Source organism: Sciurus vulgaris (genome assembly GCF_902686455.1).
Source record: "Sciurus vulgaris genome assembly, chromosome: 6".
NCBI lineage: Eukaryota > Metazoa > Chordata > Mammalia > Rodentia > Sciuridae > Sciurus > Sciurus vulgaris.
The window spans coordinates 108,746,872-108,760,505 of NC_136466.1; the positions used below are offsets into that span (position 1 = coordinate 108,746,872).

The 13,634-nt window shown below is 42.0% G+C and overlaps 1 protein-coding gene across 2 annotated transcripts; it reads left to right on the plus strand.

The window, feature by feature from the left end:
* Positions 1 to 119: 119 nt before the first annotated feature.
* Positions 120 to 11,833, plus strand: LOC306664799 (zinc finger BED domain-containing protein 3-like). 2 transcript variants are annotated; one of them, XM_079145895.1, is made up of 3 exons: positions 129 to 589; positions 3,388 to 3,510; positions 8,964 to 11,833. In XM_079145895.1, exons 2-3 carry the CDS (start codon positions 3,501 to 3,503, stop codon positions 9,662 to 9,664), a joined length of 711 nt encoding a protein of 236 aa, XP_079002021.1. In that variant the 5' UTR covers positions 129 to 589; positions 3,388 to 3,500; the 3' UTR covers positions 9,665 to 11,833. The 2 variants fall into 2 exon arrangements, with proteins under 2 accessions (XP_079002022.1, XP_079002021.1); XM_079145896.1 differs by lacking the exon at positions 3,388 to 3,510 and having other exon boundaries at positions 120 to 589.
* The last annotated feature ends 1,801 nt before the right edge of the window (positions 11,834 to 13,634 follow it).

The window sequence follows — 13,634 nt, forward strand, 5'->3', positions numbered from 1 at the left end:
AAACCTTTGCATGTGGCTGATATAATTTTCTTAAGAAATGGACATTTATTATTATAAATCACTGATTTGTAGGGGCTGTTTGTACCAAAGCATAAACGAGGCAAAGCTGCTACACCATACTGGTCGTGGACGCCAACGAGCTCTGCCTTTATCTGTCCAGACCTTGCTTGGGGGGATTTCTTCCAACAACTTATGGCTTCAAGTGGCCAAAACCTGAAAGGATGAGAACTGCATGCAGAGCTCAGGACCGGGAATCCAGGTCTTGGAAGGTTAACGCAAAGATATAAAACAGTAGTCACATTTTAAACATCTCTAAGCTATTGCATCACTTAAAAACCCTGGCAAACGTGTGTCTATCCCTCGTGGGCCTGGATGATTTAAGAGTAACGGCCCCACCGCTTTCTCTTAAAGGCCACCACTAGTCTCCGTCCTCCTTCTCACTCGCAGACACTTGAATTGCGCACTGTGTCTTTAAGGGAGAAGCGGAGGTTTCCGTTCGGGACAAAATGTCTGCGAGAAGCCTGGAGGGGATGGGCGATCTTGGACTCGCGGCCCGCAGGGGACTCCCGCCGGTGTCGCGGGCTACGCGGTGAGTATGGGCCCGGCATCTCGCGGCGCCGCGCCTGGGCCAGCGGCCGGGGCGTGGCAGGCCGCCGCGGGAAGGACGCGGGCCGCGCGGGGCTGCGGCGACGTGAGCCGAACCCCAGCTCGCGTCGCGGCCCCGCGCCAGGACCTTGGGGACCGCGGGTACGCTAGTCGGCCCGGACGCCCAGCCCGCGCACGAACAGGCTGCACCGTGCAGGGCGCTGAGCGTGCCCTTCGCTGTCGCCGTTATTGCAGAAGATGCATTGGATGCGGGCTTCCACCTAAGGCCCTGCTCGCCCTCTTGCAGCACGTCCTTTTCCACCTTCCTTACAGACTCCCTTCAACGAAGTTTTTCTGAATAGCGAAAACCATCGCCACTTTCCTGCTCTCTGTAAAGTTTTCCTTTATTGCAGTGAGACTTTAACCGCGCCAAGGGCTGGGCGCGCTGCCGTGAACTCTCTTTAGTTGGGACTTTTGTTCCTGCATCCCACCTGTGGAGAGGGAAGCCCAAGGCAAGCCAGAAGCGCACACCCGAGTCCCCACCCCCATCCCTTCTGCTGTGGCCTTCAAACAAAAGGATTTCCTGATCTTTTTGGAGTATACCGGAGCAGTTAGCCATAAACACTTCGCTGTAAATACAGTAGCCAAAAGTGCAAAGCTTTACCAACCAGTGTTTTTTCCCCTTCTAGAGACAGAAAATAAATAAATAAATAAATAAAAGTATTCGCGACCAGTTGAACTTCCAAATAGCCAAAACTACAAAGATGAGGTGTTCAAGAGCAGCTGTTGCAGAATAGCTTAATAAATAGACATAATTAGAACCATTCTTTGCTATACCTTTTATTCATATTAGAAGTTTTTCTGGCCAAAAAATAGTTTAAGGCAACTGACTACAGAAAGCATGTAATATGTAAAAATGCCAAGAGCCCAAACTGGTTAATTCTCAATTTAAAATTCTTTTGAGTTACAAAGGCCTTCGAAGCAGGGCACCTTTAAATCCCTCTAATTCATATTAAATCATGCTTTTCTACAAGATATAACGAATGGCCACCTTTCCTTTTAGAACCCTATGTATGAATAAAGTAATGCAGATCTGAAATAAAGGTCCACTTTAGAGCTGAATGTTTTACAATTTTCATTTTTTAAAATGCATTAATAGAGTGAGTGAGAGTGCTCCACTGCCTTTTAGCTAACGGTGGAAATATCTAAGAATTTGGCTTATGACATTTAGGGCACATCTCTGATTCATCAGATAATTAACTAATTTACTGGGTCCAGTAAATTTTTTACAATCCATAAATAACTTTTTTCCTAAATGTTTTCACTCTTAACCCTTTATTCCCCACCTAGGTATCCACATTTTACAGTTTGGAGTCCTTTTTACTTGCTTTTCAAAGCCATAAAGCTCATAATTGCATACTAATTTTTTTAATTGTCTGGATTTGTTTATAAATAGATGAATACATGGCAGTGAACTAATAGGTCAACAGAGATGGACAGATAACAGGTGAATGAACTGTGATTTCCTGACATTTCAGTTGTCAAAGCTAATTATCTCTTTTATTATGTTCTGCTCTGATTTGTCACTGGAGGATGGAATTAATGAAAATCTTTCTTAGTGTTTCCACACAATCTGTATGAATTTCACATTCATGTGGATTTCTCACCTAATCCAGGGCTCAGCTAATACATATTTGTTTTTCTCCCTAATTCAACTAAAGTGATTAGCCATCACTGCAGGAGGACACATAGAACTGTAATTCAGTTCTTTTGAGAACATTACTTGTTTCTTTGGTCCTTTAGCCTACTTAATATTTTCATGGGATGGGTATAAGCATAAATATATAAAATAAAATTAACTTTCATAGGTAGTTCATAGGATGACTACATGTATTAAAGTAATGTGGGTCTGAAATAAATGTGTACTTAAGAAGGCTTTAAAATATTTACATTTTAAAAAAATGCGTTAATAAGGGGCAATGGTGTAGCTCAGTGGTAGAAGACCCTGGGTTCAATCCCCAGAACTAAAAAACAAACAAAAATTTTGAGAGTCTCTGCCTTTTAGCTATGGCAGAAATATCTAAGTTTGACTTATAATAAAATAATATTCACAAAATTTGAGCTCTTCTTTCACTCTCTATACTGGTATTCAGGGAGATCTGAATTCAAGGCTGTCGGTTTTAACCTGATTATTAGAATAGAAATGCTTCAGGATTAGACTCAAGTGCAGAGATATTAGTGTGAACTTTTTTTCCCCCACGGGCTTAGATATCTTGTCATGTCTTGGATAATGGATACTCAAATGAAATTCAGCCATAGGACTTGTTTAGAGGCATGATACCAATAATAATGCCCTCTCCCTTTCCAGAAAATATATAAAATCTACATTTGTTTCGTCAGGTTTTCTTTTCCCCCCTGAAATTGGACACAAAAATTTTCATTGTTCAATCAATTTTATGGTGGCAGTACTTTTGTGTAGCTTCAAGATATTTTATTCTTTAGTTATACACTAAAGAATTGGAATTTCGTTGACATCAAGCACTAATGGTAATAATGGTAATGGGTTTTGGTGGTGGATAACCCTGTGTATTTTATCCAGTTGGGGAGGGCAGAGAAGAGATGCTGAGCATTATCAAGGTTAGTGTAGGAACAATAAGGCCTCCGTGGCACGGAGTGGCCCCTGGCCTTTCCCTTCTGCTTTGTGAACACGGTATGATGGAATTCACCCTAATGAGTGAATATTGATCTGATCTTTACCAGGGATATCAAAGTTATTGTTGGAAACATTTCTTTCCCCACCAGGTGGTGAGCTTCCTGAGGGCAGAGAATATGTGGTGCTCTTGAAATGCTCAGCAGCAGGCATGCGCGTGACCCTGAGCAGGTGCACAGTGACCATTTGAACAGAGTTGGGTGGAATGAATGAATGTAAGCAAAGTAATAACATCTGTTGGCACCTTCATAGTTTAAAAAATGTTTAAGAAAATATTAAGGGAGCTCTTATTTTCCATTTTCTTGTTAGCTAATCATAGAATAACTGCCCACGTTTTGTTATTGAGTACTTGGAAAGGGTCAAGTGCATATCACAGGCTCCAGTTAATCAAACCCTTCCCATTATCTCCTGTGGCCTGAGTGATGGGCAGCTTATTTACATAAGGGTCAGTTTAGAAGTAAAATAAATTTGGAGAATGAGGGTCATGGATTTTTCTTTTTTATTTGCTTTTTGTATTAAGAAAGTCCTTTTCCAATTAAACTTTTCCAATTTAGACTATTACTGTATTGAATAATAAAATGTCCAACAAAAAAAACAGATTTTAGCCACTAAAATCTCAATGTGGGCATATCTAAACAGTAAATACTGGTAGCTTCTTTACTGTTCATGCCTTAAATTTATATAACTCTGGGGAGTCCAGCCATGAGATCATTTGCATTATCTGATTTTAGCCACTTATTAAGTGGCAGATAATCTTCCATTTCCCTTGACACATGAGATTGAGACTCATTTAGTGGCAGCTACAAAACATGGGACCAGGTTAATTTCATTGAAAACAGCAACTCAGAGTGTCCACCCTGTGCCAGGACAATGAACAAAGCGAGCCCCTCTGCGCTCGTGTCCTATGCCCCCTGTGGGTACAGAATCTCCTTCTGAGGCAGGGCACCAGGAACCACTGACATTAAGCCGCCCCATACACTGGGTTTCCCCTGGGCTAGATGACAGCATTCTATGTATGCAGATCTCCCAAGAGGCCCAGCAATGGGCTTCACAAGGAGACTGTCCCCTCCAGCTTCCATAAGTAAGGGTGGCACAGCCGTGTGTTATGGTTTAGATATGAGGTATTCCCCCCACCCCACCCCCGCAAAGCTCATGTGTGACAATACTAGAACATTCAGAATTGAAATGATTATGTTATGAGAGTCTTAATCAGTACATTAATCTACTGATAGGGATTAACTGGGTGGTAACTCTAGGCTGGTAGTATGTGGCTGGAGGAGGTGGGTCATTGGGCTGTGCCTTTGGGATATATAGTTTGTACCTGGTGAGTAGAGTCTCTGTCTGCTTCCTGGTAGCTATGTCCTGAGCCACTTTCCTCCACCAGACTCTTCCACCATAATTTTATGCCACATTTTGGGCCCAGAGCAATGGAGACAGCCGTCTGTGGACTGAGATCTCTGAAGCCATGAGACCTAAGTAAACCTTCCTTCTCAAAAATTGTTATTGTCAGATCTTTATGGAAACAGTGGTGAAACAGCTAACTAAAACACCCTGCCTGAGCTCACATGCCTGAGGAGCCAAGCATTGTTGTTGTTGTTTAAATATTATTTTAGTTGTAGATGGACACAATATCTTTATTTTTTTATGTGGTACTGAGGATCAAACATAGTGCCTCACACGTACAAGGCAAGTACTCTACCATTGAGCCACAGCCTCAGCCCCCAAGTATTGTTTTATAGTTACTTTTTATTTATATATAGATCCTGCCACATATACACATATTCTACCTAAAAGTCTATATATGATCATACACATCAGTACCTTTTTTCTTTGGCTTTTGTGTTTCTCTCTTCCTCTTTTCCCTCCTTTCATATCAGCTACCACCATATCAAACCAAACCAGGGTCTCCTTCCTTATTTTTCTTCATGTATATATACAGATGGTCCCCAACTTGCAATGATTCAACTTAGGATTTTTTTTTTACTTTATAATGGTGTGAAAGTGATATGCATTCTGTAGAAACCACTCTTTGAACTCTTTCGGTAGAACTCTTTCTGTAGAACCATTCTTTTTCTGGGATAGTGATGTGCAGTGCAATATGCATGTGATGCTGGGCAGCAGCAGGGAGCGGCAGCTCCTAATCAGCCATGTGATCACAAAGGGTAACAACTGATGCTCTACAGTGTACTGCATTGCTAAACTAGGCTGTTCAGTAGGCTAGGTGTATTAGATGCTGCTTATAATATTTTCAGCTTACATTTATTGGGATGTAACCCCATTGCAAGTTGAAGAGCATCTGTATGTTTATAATTTCTGCATAGATCTGTGTATGATTCAATAATGAAATCATTTTATAAACACTTTTCTACATCTTGCTTTTCTCTCTGAACAGTTCCTCCAGAAATTCCTCTAGGACATTTAGCAGAGCTTCTGCCCTTTTAAATGGATGCATAATATTCCCTGGCATGACCAGATATTATGTGCTCAGCTATTGTGTTGTTAGGCATTCCCACGTTTCCAGTTTTTTGCCATTCTAAATAATGTTTCAATAAACATCCTAACACATGACTTTGTATATTGATGCTTTTAATTTTACAGAATAGATATTATCTCTATTTTTAATTAATATGGAAATTATCAGGTTGCATTCCCAAAAGCTATCACATCTTCACTAATAATGTGTGAGAGTGCCCTTTTCTCAGCTTCTCTTATAGCTTTGGCTATTAGACCATTTCAGTTTTGTTAGAATGATGGATGTAAAGTGACACCTTACTGTTACTCTGTCATCTCCCTGAATATGAGATGTGTGCTTTTACAAGTTTCCCAGCCATTTGAGTTCATTCTTTGGTCATTTGCCTACTCATATTTCTTACCTGTTTTTCTATTGTGTGGCATGCTTTGTTCATGTCAGTAAGAGCTCTTTGCATGTTCTGTTGTGACTCAGGAGTTCCCAGACACTCTCTTCCAAGTTAGATGGCTAAAAGTGAGGCTTCTACTCTGCACCATGTGAGCAGTTGAAATGACCTCAGGGATATCTTCCAGAGCTGGGCAGGCTGTTACAACTGTGTTTATCAACTGTGGGTCACTCTGTGGATACTGAGTCTGAACAGAACATATTGAGCCAGAAGCAGCCTAGAGTGGAGGACTGAGAAGGTGAGGCAGTCCTGTACCATACTGCTTTCTACCGGTTAAGACCTCCAACAGCGAAGGGTTGCCCAGGCAGAGGATGTCCCTCTGCCAACCTCGGAGGGGCAGCACTGTGCTGGCCGACATTTGTGGTACTGCTTGTTCCTGGCTCAGATGAGGCTTTCCACTAAGTCCAAAGGGCACGACAGTAAAATCAGTGTTCCTCATCTTCTGCTCATATTAACTCTTAAAACAGAGGGCATTCACACAGGTGACACTCCTTTGAGTATCCCAGAATTTTTAAGAGACATCTTACACATAGGTAAAAAGCATGATAGAAATGGGTCACCTTTGGCACTGTTAGGGGAAATATGAGCAAAGATGACTCTTAGACTTAGGCACAGATAAAAAAAAGAATATGCAGGTTGTGTTCAGCTTTAAGCCTCTAGCTCAAGAAAGCATATCAAAATGCAAAACGGTAGTCTTGATGTTACTTGAAAAGATTCTTTTTTTTTTTTTTTTTTTTGCAGTACTGGGGATCAAACTCAGGGCCTTGTGCTTGCAAGGCAAGCACTCTACCAGCTGAGCTATCTCCTCAGCCCAAGATTCATTTTTTTAACTTATGAAATAAATCATAGAAATTCATTGCAACACTACCTCTACTTTTGTGTATGTTCATTAATTTAAAAAAATAAAGCACTGTGGAACGATCATACACAATTTACAAGGAAATGAAATTCTAAAAGAAAAAAAGAATAGAAAAGTTGAGGATTAAGAAAAATGTTTCTAATACTAAAATTTTGTTCTGTTTACTAACCATAATGTTTCAGACCCATAATATTTACTAACATAAAAATATCTTCCTTGGGGCTGGGGCTGTGGCTCAGTGGTAGAGTGTTTGCCTAAGGCACTAGGTTCGATCCTCAGAACCACATAAAATGAATAAATAAAGGTATTGTGTACATCTACAACTAAAAATACATATTTAACAACAACAAAAAATCTTCCTTGAAGGCATCTATACTCTCTCTTCCCACCTACTCCTACTTTTGGGACTTTAGCAATTTAATAACTCTCTTGAGGGAAATGTAGGATTTCATTTGTAAAAAACTTTTACTTATCATGAATAACCACATTTAAACTAATGCCTGTATCAGAAGATGCATAGCCATTTTTTATGCTAGAAGAGGTCCAATAGTTCTTTTATGATGATTCTGATAGATTCATTATCTTATTTTTTTTTTAATGTGAGAGATCTGCTACTTGGCATGAGTGGACTTGCTTGAGAAAAAGAATAAATTAGGTTTAAAAAATTATAATGCATCTCTAACAAGACTATTAGCAATTGAATTAAGAGCTTACACTAACTGCTATAATTATAGGAGCTTATCTTTCTGTTCTCATCTTTGTCTTCAGTCATTCCCAGTTGTGTTTAACTGGAGAGATTCTGGAACTTTATCATCTCCACTGCTGCTGATTCAGAACTGGACAGTGTACACGGGCACTGGACAGTTCACTGATCAGTTTCTCCCACCTTCACCTTGACCCTAAGATAAGTTGTCAGGAGAGCTTAAAGGATCTGTCAAATGTTCTCTTATTGTTTTTAAATTTTCAAAGAAAGACTGTCCAGAATCAGACATTTGGGTCTTCATGAACTTATTCCTAAAAAACAAACTTACCTTTCCTCTACTTTTTTTAGGGTATGTTGTTGTAACAGAGAGTTGCTTTCCTAATATAAAAGACTGCAGTGATAGTTATCACCTTACATTTGAATCCCTTTAACACAGATAATTTGCTAGACAAAAAAAAAAAAACACTTATTTTTCTTCCTTAGGTACAAGTACTGAGCAAGCTTCTGATCTTGCAAATATACAGAGGGGCCAATTAATTAGGATGAGAAATGAATATAACTAATTTTAGCTGGGCATGCCTGTAATCCCAGCAACTCCAGATTGCAAGTTCAAGGCCAGCCTGAACAATTCAGTGAGACCTTGTCTCAAAATAATAAGGGCTGAGGATGTAGCTCAGGGATAGAGCACCACTTTCAACCCTAACACCACACTGAGAAGGAAAAAGAAAGGCTGTTCACCACTGATATTTCTACTGCTTAAGTTTAGAAGCAAAATTTTCATTCCCCAAATTTATTTTCTGCTTGTTTCTAAAATTTACTCTGCAACACTCTGAGAATACATAAGAGAACCTCACCCTTTTTCTGAAAAGGAAAAATGTATGCTAGTTTTAACTAGGCTTAAAACTACAACACTTATTTAAGCTGTTTTTTCTATAGAAGAAGCTTAGCTTCCCACAATTAGTATAAATACATGGGACATGGGGACCCATTGAATTTCAAAGAGAATTCCTAAGTTAGTATAATTTTAACATGTTTTTGTGATGCATCAGCACTTAATACTATTAAGAAGAAACCCAGACAACTATTGCATTTGCATGTGTAATGAAAGGGAGGCAACTTCATTGGCCAACTACAATCATAGTTTTGTGTGAAGATGATAATGATTCCTTTTTTTTCCCCTTCTGGTTGCAGACACTACAGAAGGAATGAGGAGGGAGGAGCTGGCCGTGACCATGGGAGAAAGCAGTAGGCGGGAGGATGCGGAAGCACCCGGCGTCCCGTGTCCGGGACTGCTGGGGGCGCCATACTCCGAGGCCTGGGGGTACTTCCATCTGGCCCCGGCACGCGCAGGGCACCCGTCAGGCCACTGGGCCACCTGCCGGCTCTGCGGAGAACAGGTGGGACGTGGCCCTGGATTCCAGGCCGGAACCTCTGCGCTGTGGAGGCACCTGAAGAATGCGCACCAGTGGGAACTGGAGAAACGTGGCGCCCGGCGCTCGTCGCCTGCTCCGTCCTGCCCGCTGTCCAACCCCGCCGCGGCCGCAGAGGGCGACTGGGCACACCTGTTGGAGCAGATGCGTGCCCTGGCAGTGCGCTGCAGCAGGCGTGAGCGGGAACTAGAGCGGCGCGAGGCCGCGGTGGAGCTGGGCGAGCGCGCCCTGGAGCGCAGGCGCAGAGAGCTGCAAGAGGAGGAGCGCGCCGCGGTTCGAGCGCGCCGCGAGCTCCAGGCTGAGAGAGAAGCTCTGCAGGCGCGGCTGCGGGAGCTGCCGGAGCTGCGGGAAGCGAGGCATCGCGAGGGCTCCCTGCACTGGGCCGCCGCGTCGCCCCCGCCTTTCAAAGAGGAAGCCGAGGAGGGAAGGGATGGCTGTGTCGTCACGAAGGTCCTGCTGTAGAGAACCTTGGTCACTACCACCAGCGCGTGGCGGCGCTCCTACAAGTGGGCTGCGGACCAGTGCCCTCACCATGCCCTGGGCACAGAATAAAGTGTCGCTGCCACCAAATGTGGGACCTTCCACGCGCTTCTGATGCCAGAGTAGAACCAAAATCAGTTCTCCGGCTGCCTGGGAAAGAGCCCCTTTGTTTTCCTGAGCCGTCAGCCTTTGATGGGCACAGGAATGGAGCTGCATAGCAGAGGAAAACGGCCCTAGTAACTCCAATGCCACGCCACTTAGGACTGGTGACTAAAAGGACAGAAGCTTCTTTACACACTAAGGACTTATCATACTATGCGTCTATCTACCATGCTAGCCAGGAGGAGGCCCGGGAATGATAAAGGTTTTTACCCACAAAAGAGTTTTACTCATCTAATGAATAATGTTTGCCCAAGTTCTGAGAGAGAAAAAAGAGAGAGAGAGACCTTTAGATTCCATGAATACTCTATACACATTTGTCGTCTCTCAAACTTCTCATCAGGGCAGTCTGGAGAGCCCAGTTTTTTCCCCCATCTCCACTTAATCAACGAGTGTCAGGTGCACCCTGTTTCACCTAGCCATATTCAAACCCAATGGTAGGTGCAGTACTTTACCCCCTTTTCTGTACTAGAAATACATATTGTCACTGGGAAGAGCATTCCTTCCCCACATCTTCATGGTCCTTACTTTTGGACCCAAACAGAAAGCACCCTTCCACCCAAGGCTACTTCTCCCTGCCATGTTTTCATACCATTCCTTTTCTGCAGGTGTTTGCTCCCTTAGTGTTCCTCCTCATGATTCTTCCTTCCCTTTCCTATCTGCCCCAGGTATGTTCAGTTTTTCTGTACTAAAAAGACTAAGCCCAGAAGGGTCAAGTAGTCCTTGCCACCTATACTTTCTCCCCATTTATTATTTCTCCACTGCAGGTCAGCTTTCCATGCAACATTCCACTCTTTCCAAGTCACTACAATCTTCCAAAGACCAAGTATCATTTTCAGCCTTATTGTGATTAATCTCTCCCTTTTTGAAATCCCTCCTTTGATAGGTGGAACCTGCTTTTCCTCCAAAGAATTACTTTTCTTGGTGTGAGCTGGTTCTAAAATAGTTTTTCTTCAGGCCTCCTTTGTACTCATTTTTTATATTAAAAAGCTCCATCAGGGCAAGATTAGTAAAATGAATACCCCAAATACATACCACCCTCTACCTACATTGAACAATTGTTAATATTTTGCCTTATTGACATTTTATTCTCTCCTCCCTATGCATATGTAATGATGTTCCATCCAAAAGGATTTCAGTATGTGTCTCCCAAGAACAAAACCATGATTACAGTAACTTTCGTAGAGGCTCTAATACAAGTCCTGTATCAAGATGCCCCAATTATACAAAGTATGACTTTTTGTCTTCTCTTTAAAAACAAGTCCATGTATTCCTACTGGTTATAACTCCTATATCTCACAGCTTAGAACAGCCCCCTGATGATTTTTTTTTTCCCCCATGACAGACTTTTTGAAGCTTCCACCTATATTCTGGATTTGTCTGATTATTTTCCAGGACAATTTCTATACACCTAGTTCATCTCATAGAGGTACAATGAACTGTGCCAACTCCTATCTCCAAGCTCAAATGTTCTCTCTGGGTCAAACCCTTCATGCTCAGTCCCATTATATGTCCCTTGCCCCTATTTGCTTAATCTTGCCATCACAAATGTAAGAAGGAAACCTATTCAACTGCATCCTGTCTTTCACCAGATAATGAATATTTTATAGGCACTTAAAGTATATCAGGCAAATAATACACGTTCTACATGTATTATCTCACTTTATTCTTACAGCAGCTCCATGCGGGAGATACTGACACTATGTTTTACAAATAAGGAAAGGGAGGTAAAGGGGTTCAGTAGATAGCACGTGTAAGATCACAGCTGGTAAGTAGGGATGGTATCTCAATGCAATAAGTCTCTTTCAAGATGCAGTGCTCCTAGCTACTGTACTGCTTCTAGAGAGCTCCACGTCCCTCTTAGTCACCCAAATGGACACCTATTTCCTTCCTAACTCCATTTTTAGTTACTGAAATTAACTGGAATTAGTGACATTAACATTTACTGAGCATTCACAGCTGGGCTAAGTGCCTTACAACCATTAAAATAAAGCACAGATTCACTTTTAGAATCCTACACATTCCCTCAAGAAAATGCGGATGGGAGGCTGAATGGCATGTTCAGGGGACAGGAGAGAACAAGCAGCCTGAACACTGCCTGGTGCTGGCTGTGGGAAGTAGGGTCTGATTTTACTCTGCCCTACATACTTCTGCACTGCTGTAACTTCTTATATCAAGCATAAATTACTTTTATAATAAATTACTTACATTTTACAAATAACAAATCCTTTCCCTCAGCATTCAGCTTCTGTAGTTAAACAACAGTATTGGATATAATCCCCCGTTTTCTAGAAAAGCCTAGAGAAAAATGTGGTCCTTACACGCCATCATTTGACAGACCAGGATCCCACAGAGTAATCTGTTCACTCTTAGAATATAGTAGTGGTGGCAGATCACCTGACTTTAGTTTCCTTAATAGATATTGTGCCTTTAGCCTTGAGGACTCCTTCTTGTTCATCCGGCAAAGCATGAACTCCAGAACCAAGCAGCTGAGCTGGCACCCTGCTAGCACCTAAGAAATGGGATTTGAGAATGCAGAGATAGGTTCTAGGGATTGGATCAACCTCTCCAGTTGTGGCAGGCTGCTCACAAAGAGCTGTCACCGATAAATGGTGATGGTGATACCCCTCGTGTATATCAACAGGATTTCCCTGGTTTACACGACTGGGCTTGCTGATAGCACTATCCTGTACTTTTTGGTACTGGGAATGGAAGCCAAGGGTGCTTAACCAATGAGCCACATCCCCAGTCTCTCTCGCTCTCTCTCTCTCTCTCTCTCTCTCTCTCTCTCTCTCTCTGTCTATATATATGTATATATATATGTTTATTTTGAGACAGGGTCTTCTTGCTAAGCTTAGGGACTTGCTAGGTTGCTGAGACTGGCTTTGAATTCATGATCCTCCTGCCTCTCAGCCTCTGGGATCACAGGTGTGTGCCATCATGCCTGGCTCACCTTACATTTTTGAGGGGTACATGCTGTGGCAAGGTGGGTGGCTGGAACTGGCATACAGACTGTGCCCTGAGACTCAATTTCTAATGTTGTAAAGTGTCTGTTGATTCTTCAGATTTAACTCCAGCAGGGAGGAGGGGGTGAGGAAAAGTAGAATAATGACAATTAAGCTTGAAATGAAACTAAGTTGTTGTCCATGGAGGCTAGAGAAGAGTTTGATTTGGGTTAGACTGAGTTTCTGTTTCAAATAACTGTCTGTATCCTTAAAATCTCACACAAGATTCATAAAAAATTCTGTATTAAAAAATTCTGTATTATTGGACTCATTAAAGAGGTCTGGCTTTCCCCCCCTTGTTTGTTACAGTACAGGGAATTAAACCCAGGAGAGTCCTACCACTGAGCTACACCCCCAGCCCTTTTTATTTTGAGACAGAGTCCTTACTAAGTTGTTCAGGCTGGCTTTGAATTTGTGATCCTCCTGTCTCAGCCTCCAGAGTTGCTGGTATTACAGATTAAGACACTGTGTCTAGCCAAGGAATTCTATTTCAAAAGGTCTAACCTTCTTACCTTTCAACATCTTGAATGTACTTCTTTGCTTGGAAAATGGATGAGGTGATCATTAAGGTCCTCTTTGGCTCTAATGTGCTATGATTATAGGAAATACATTAAAACATTAATGGACATTTTAGTGAATCAGTTGATTGGTTTAAATGGATTTTCTTGTTAACTGCAGATTTAGTGGAAAACACTGAAAGTCACACACATATTCTTTTGCTAAAAATTATTATTAAAAGTAATAACAGTATTAAGGTACTAATTCCATCAGATTCACTACCAAGAACT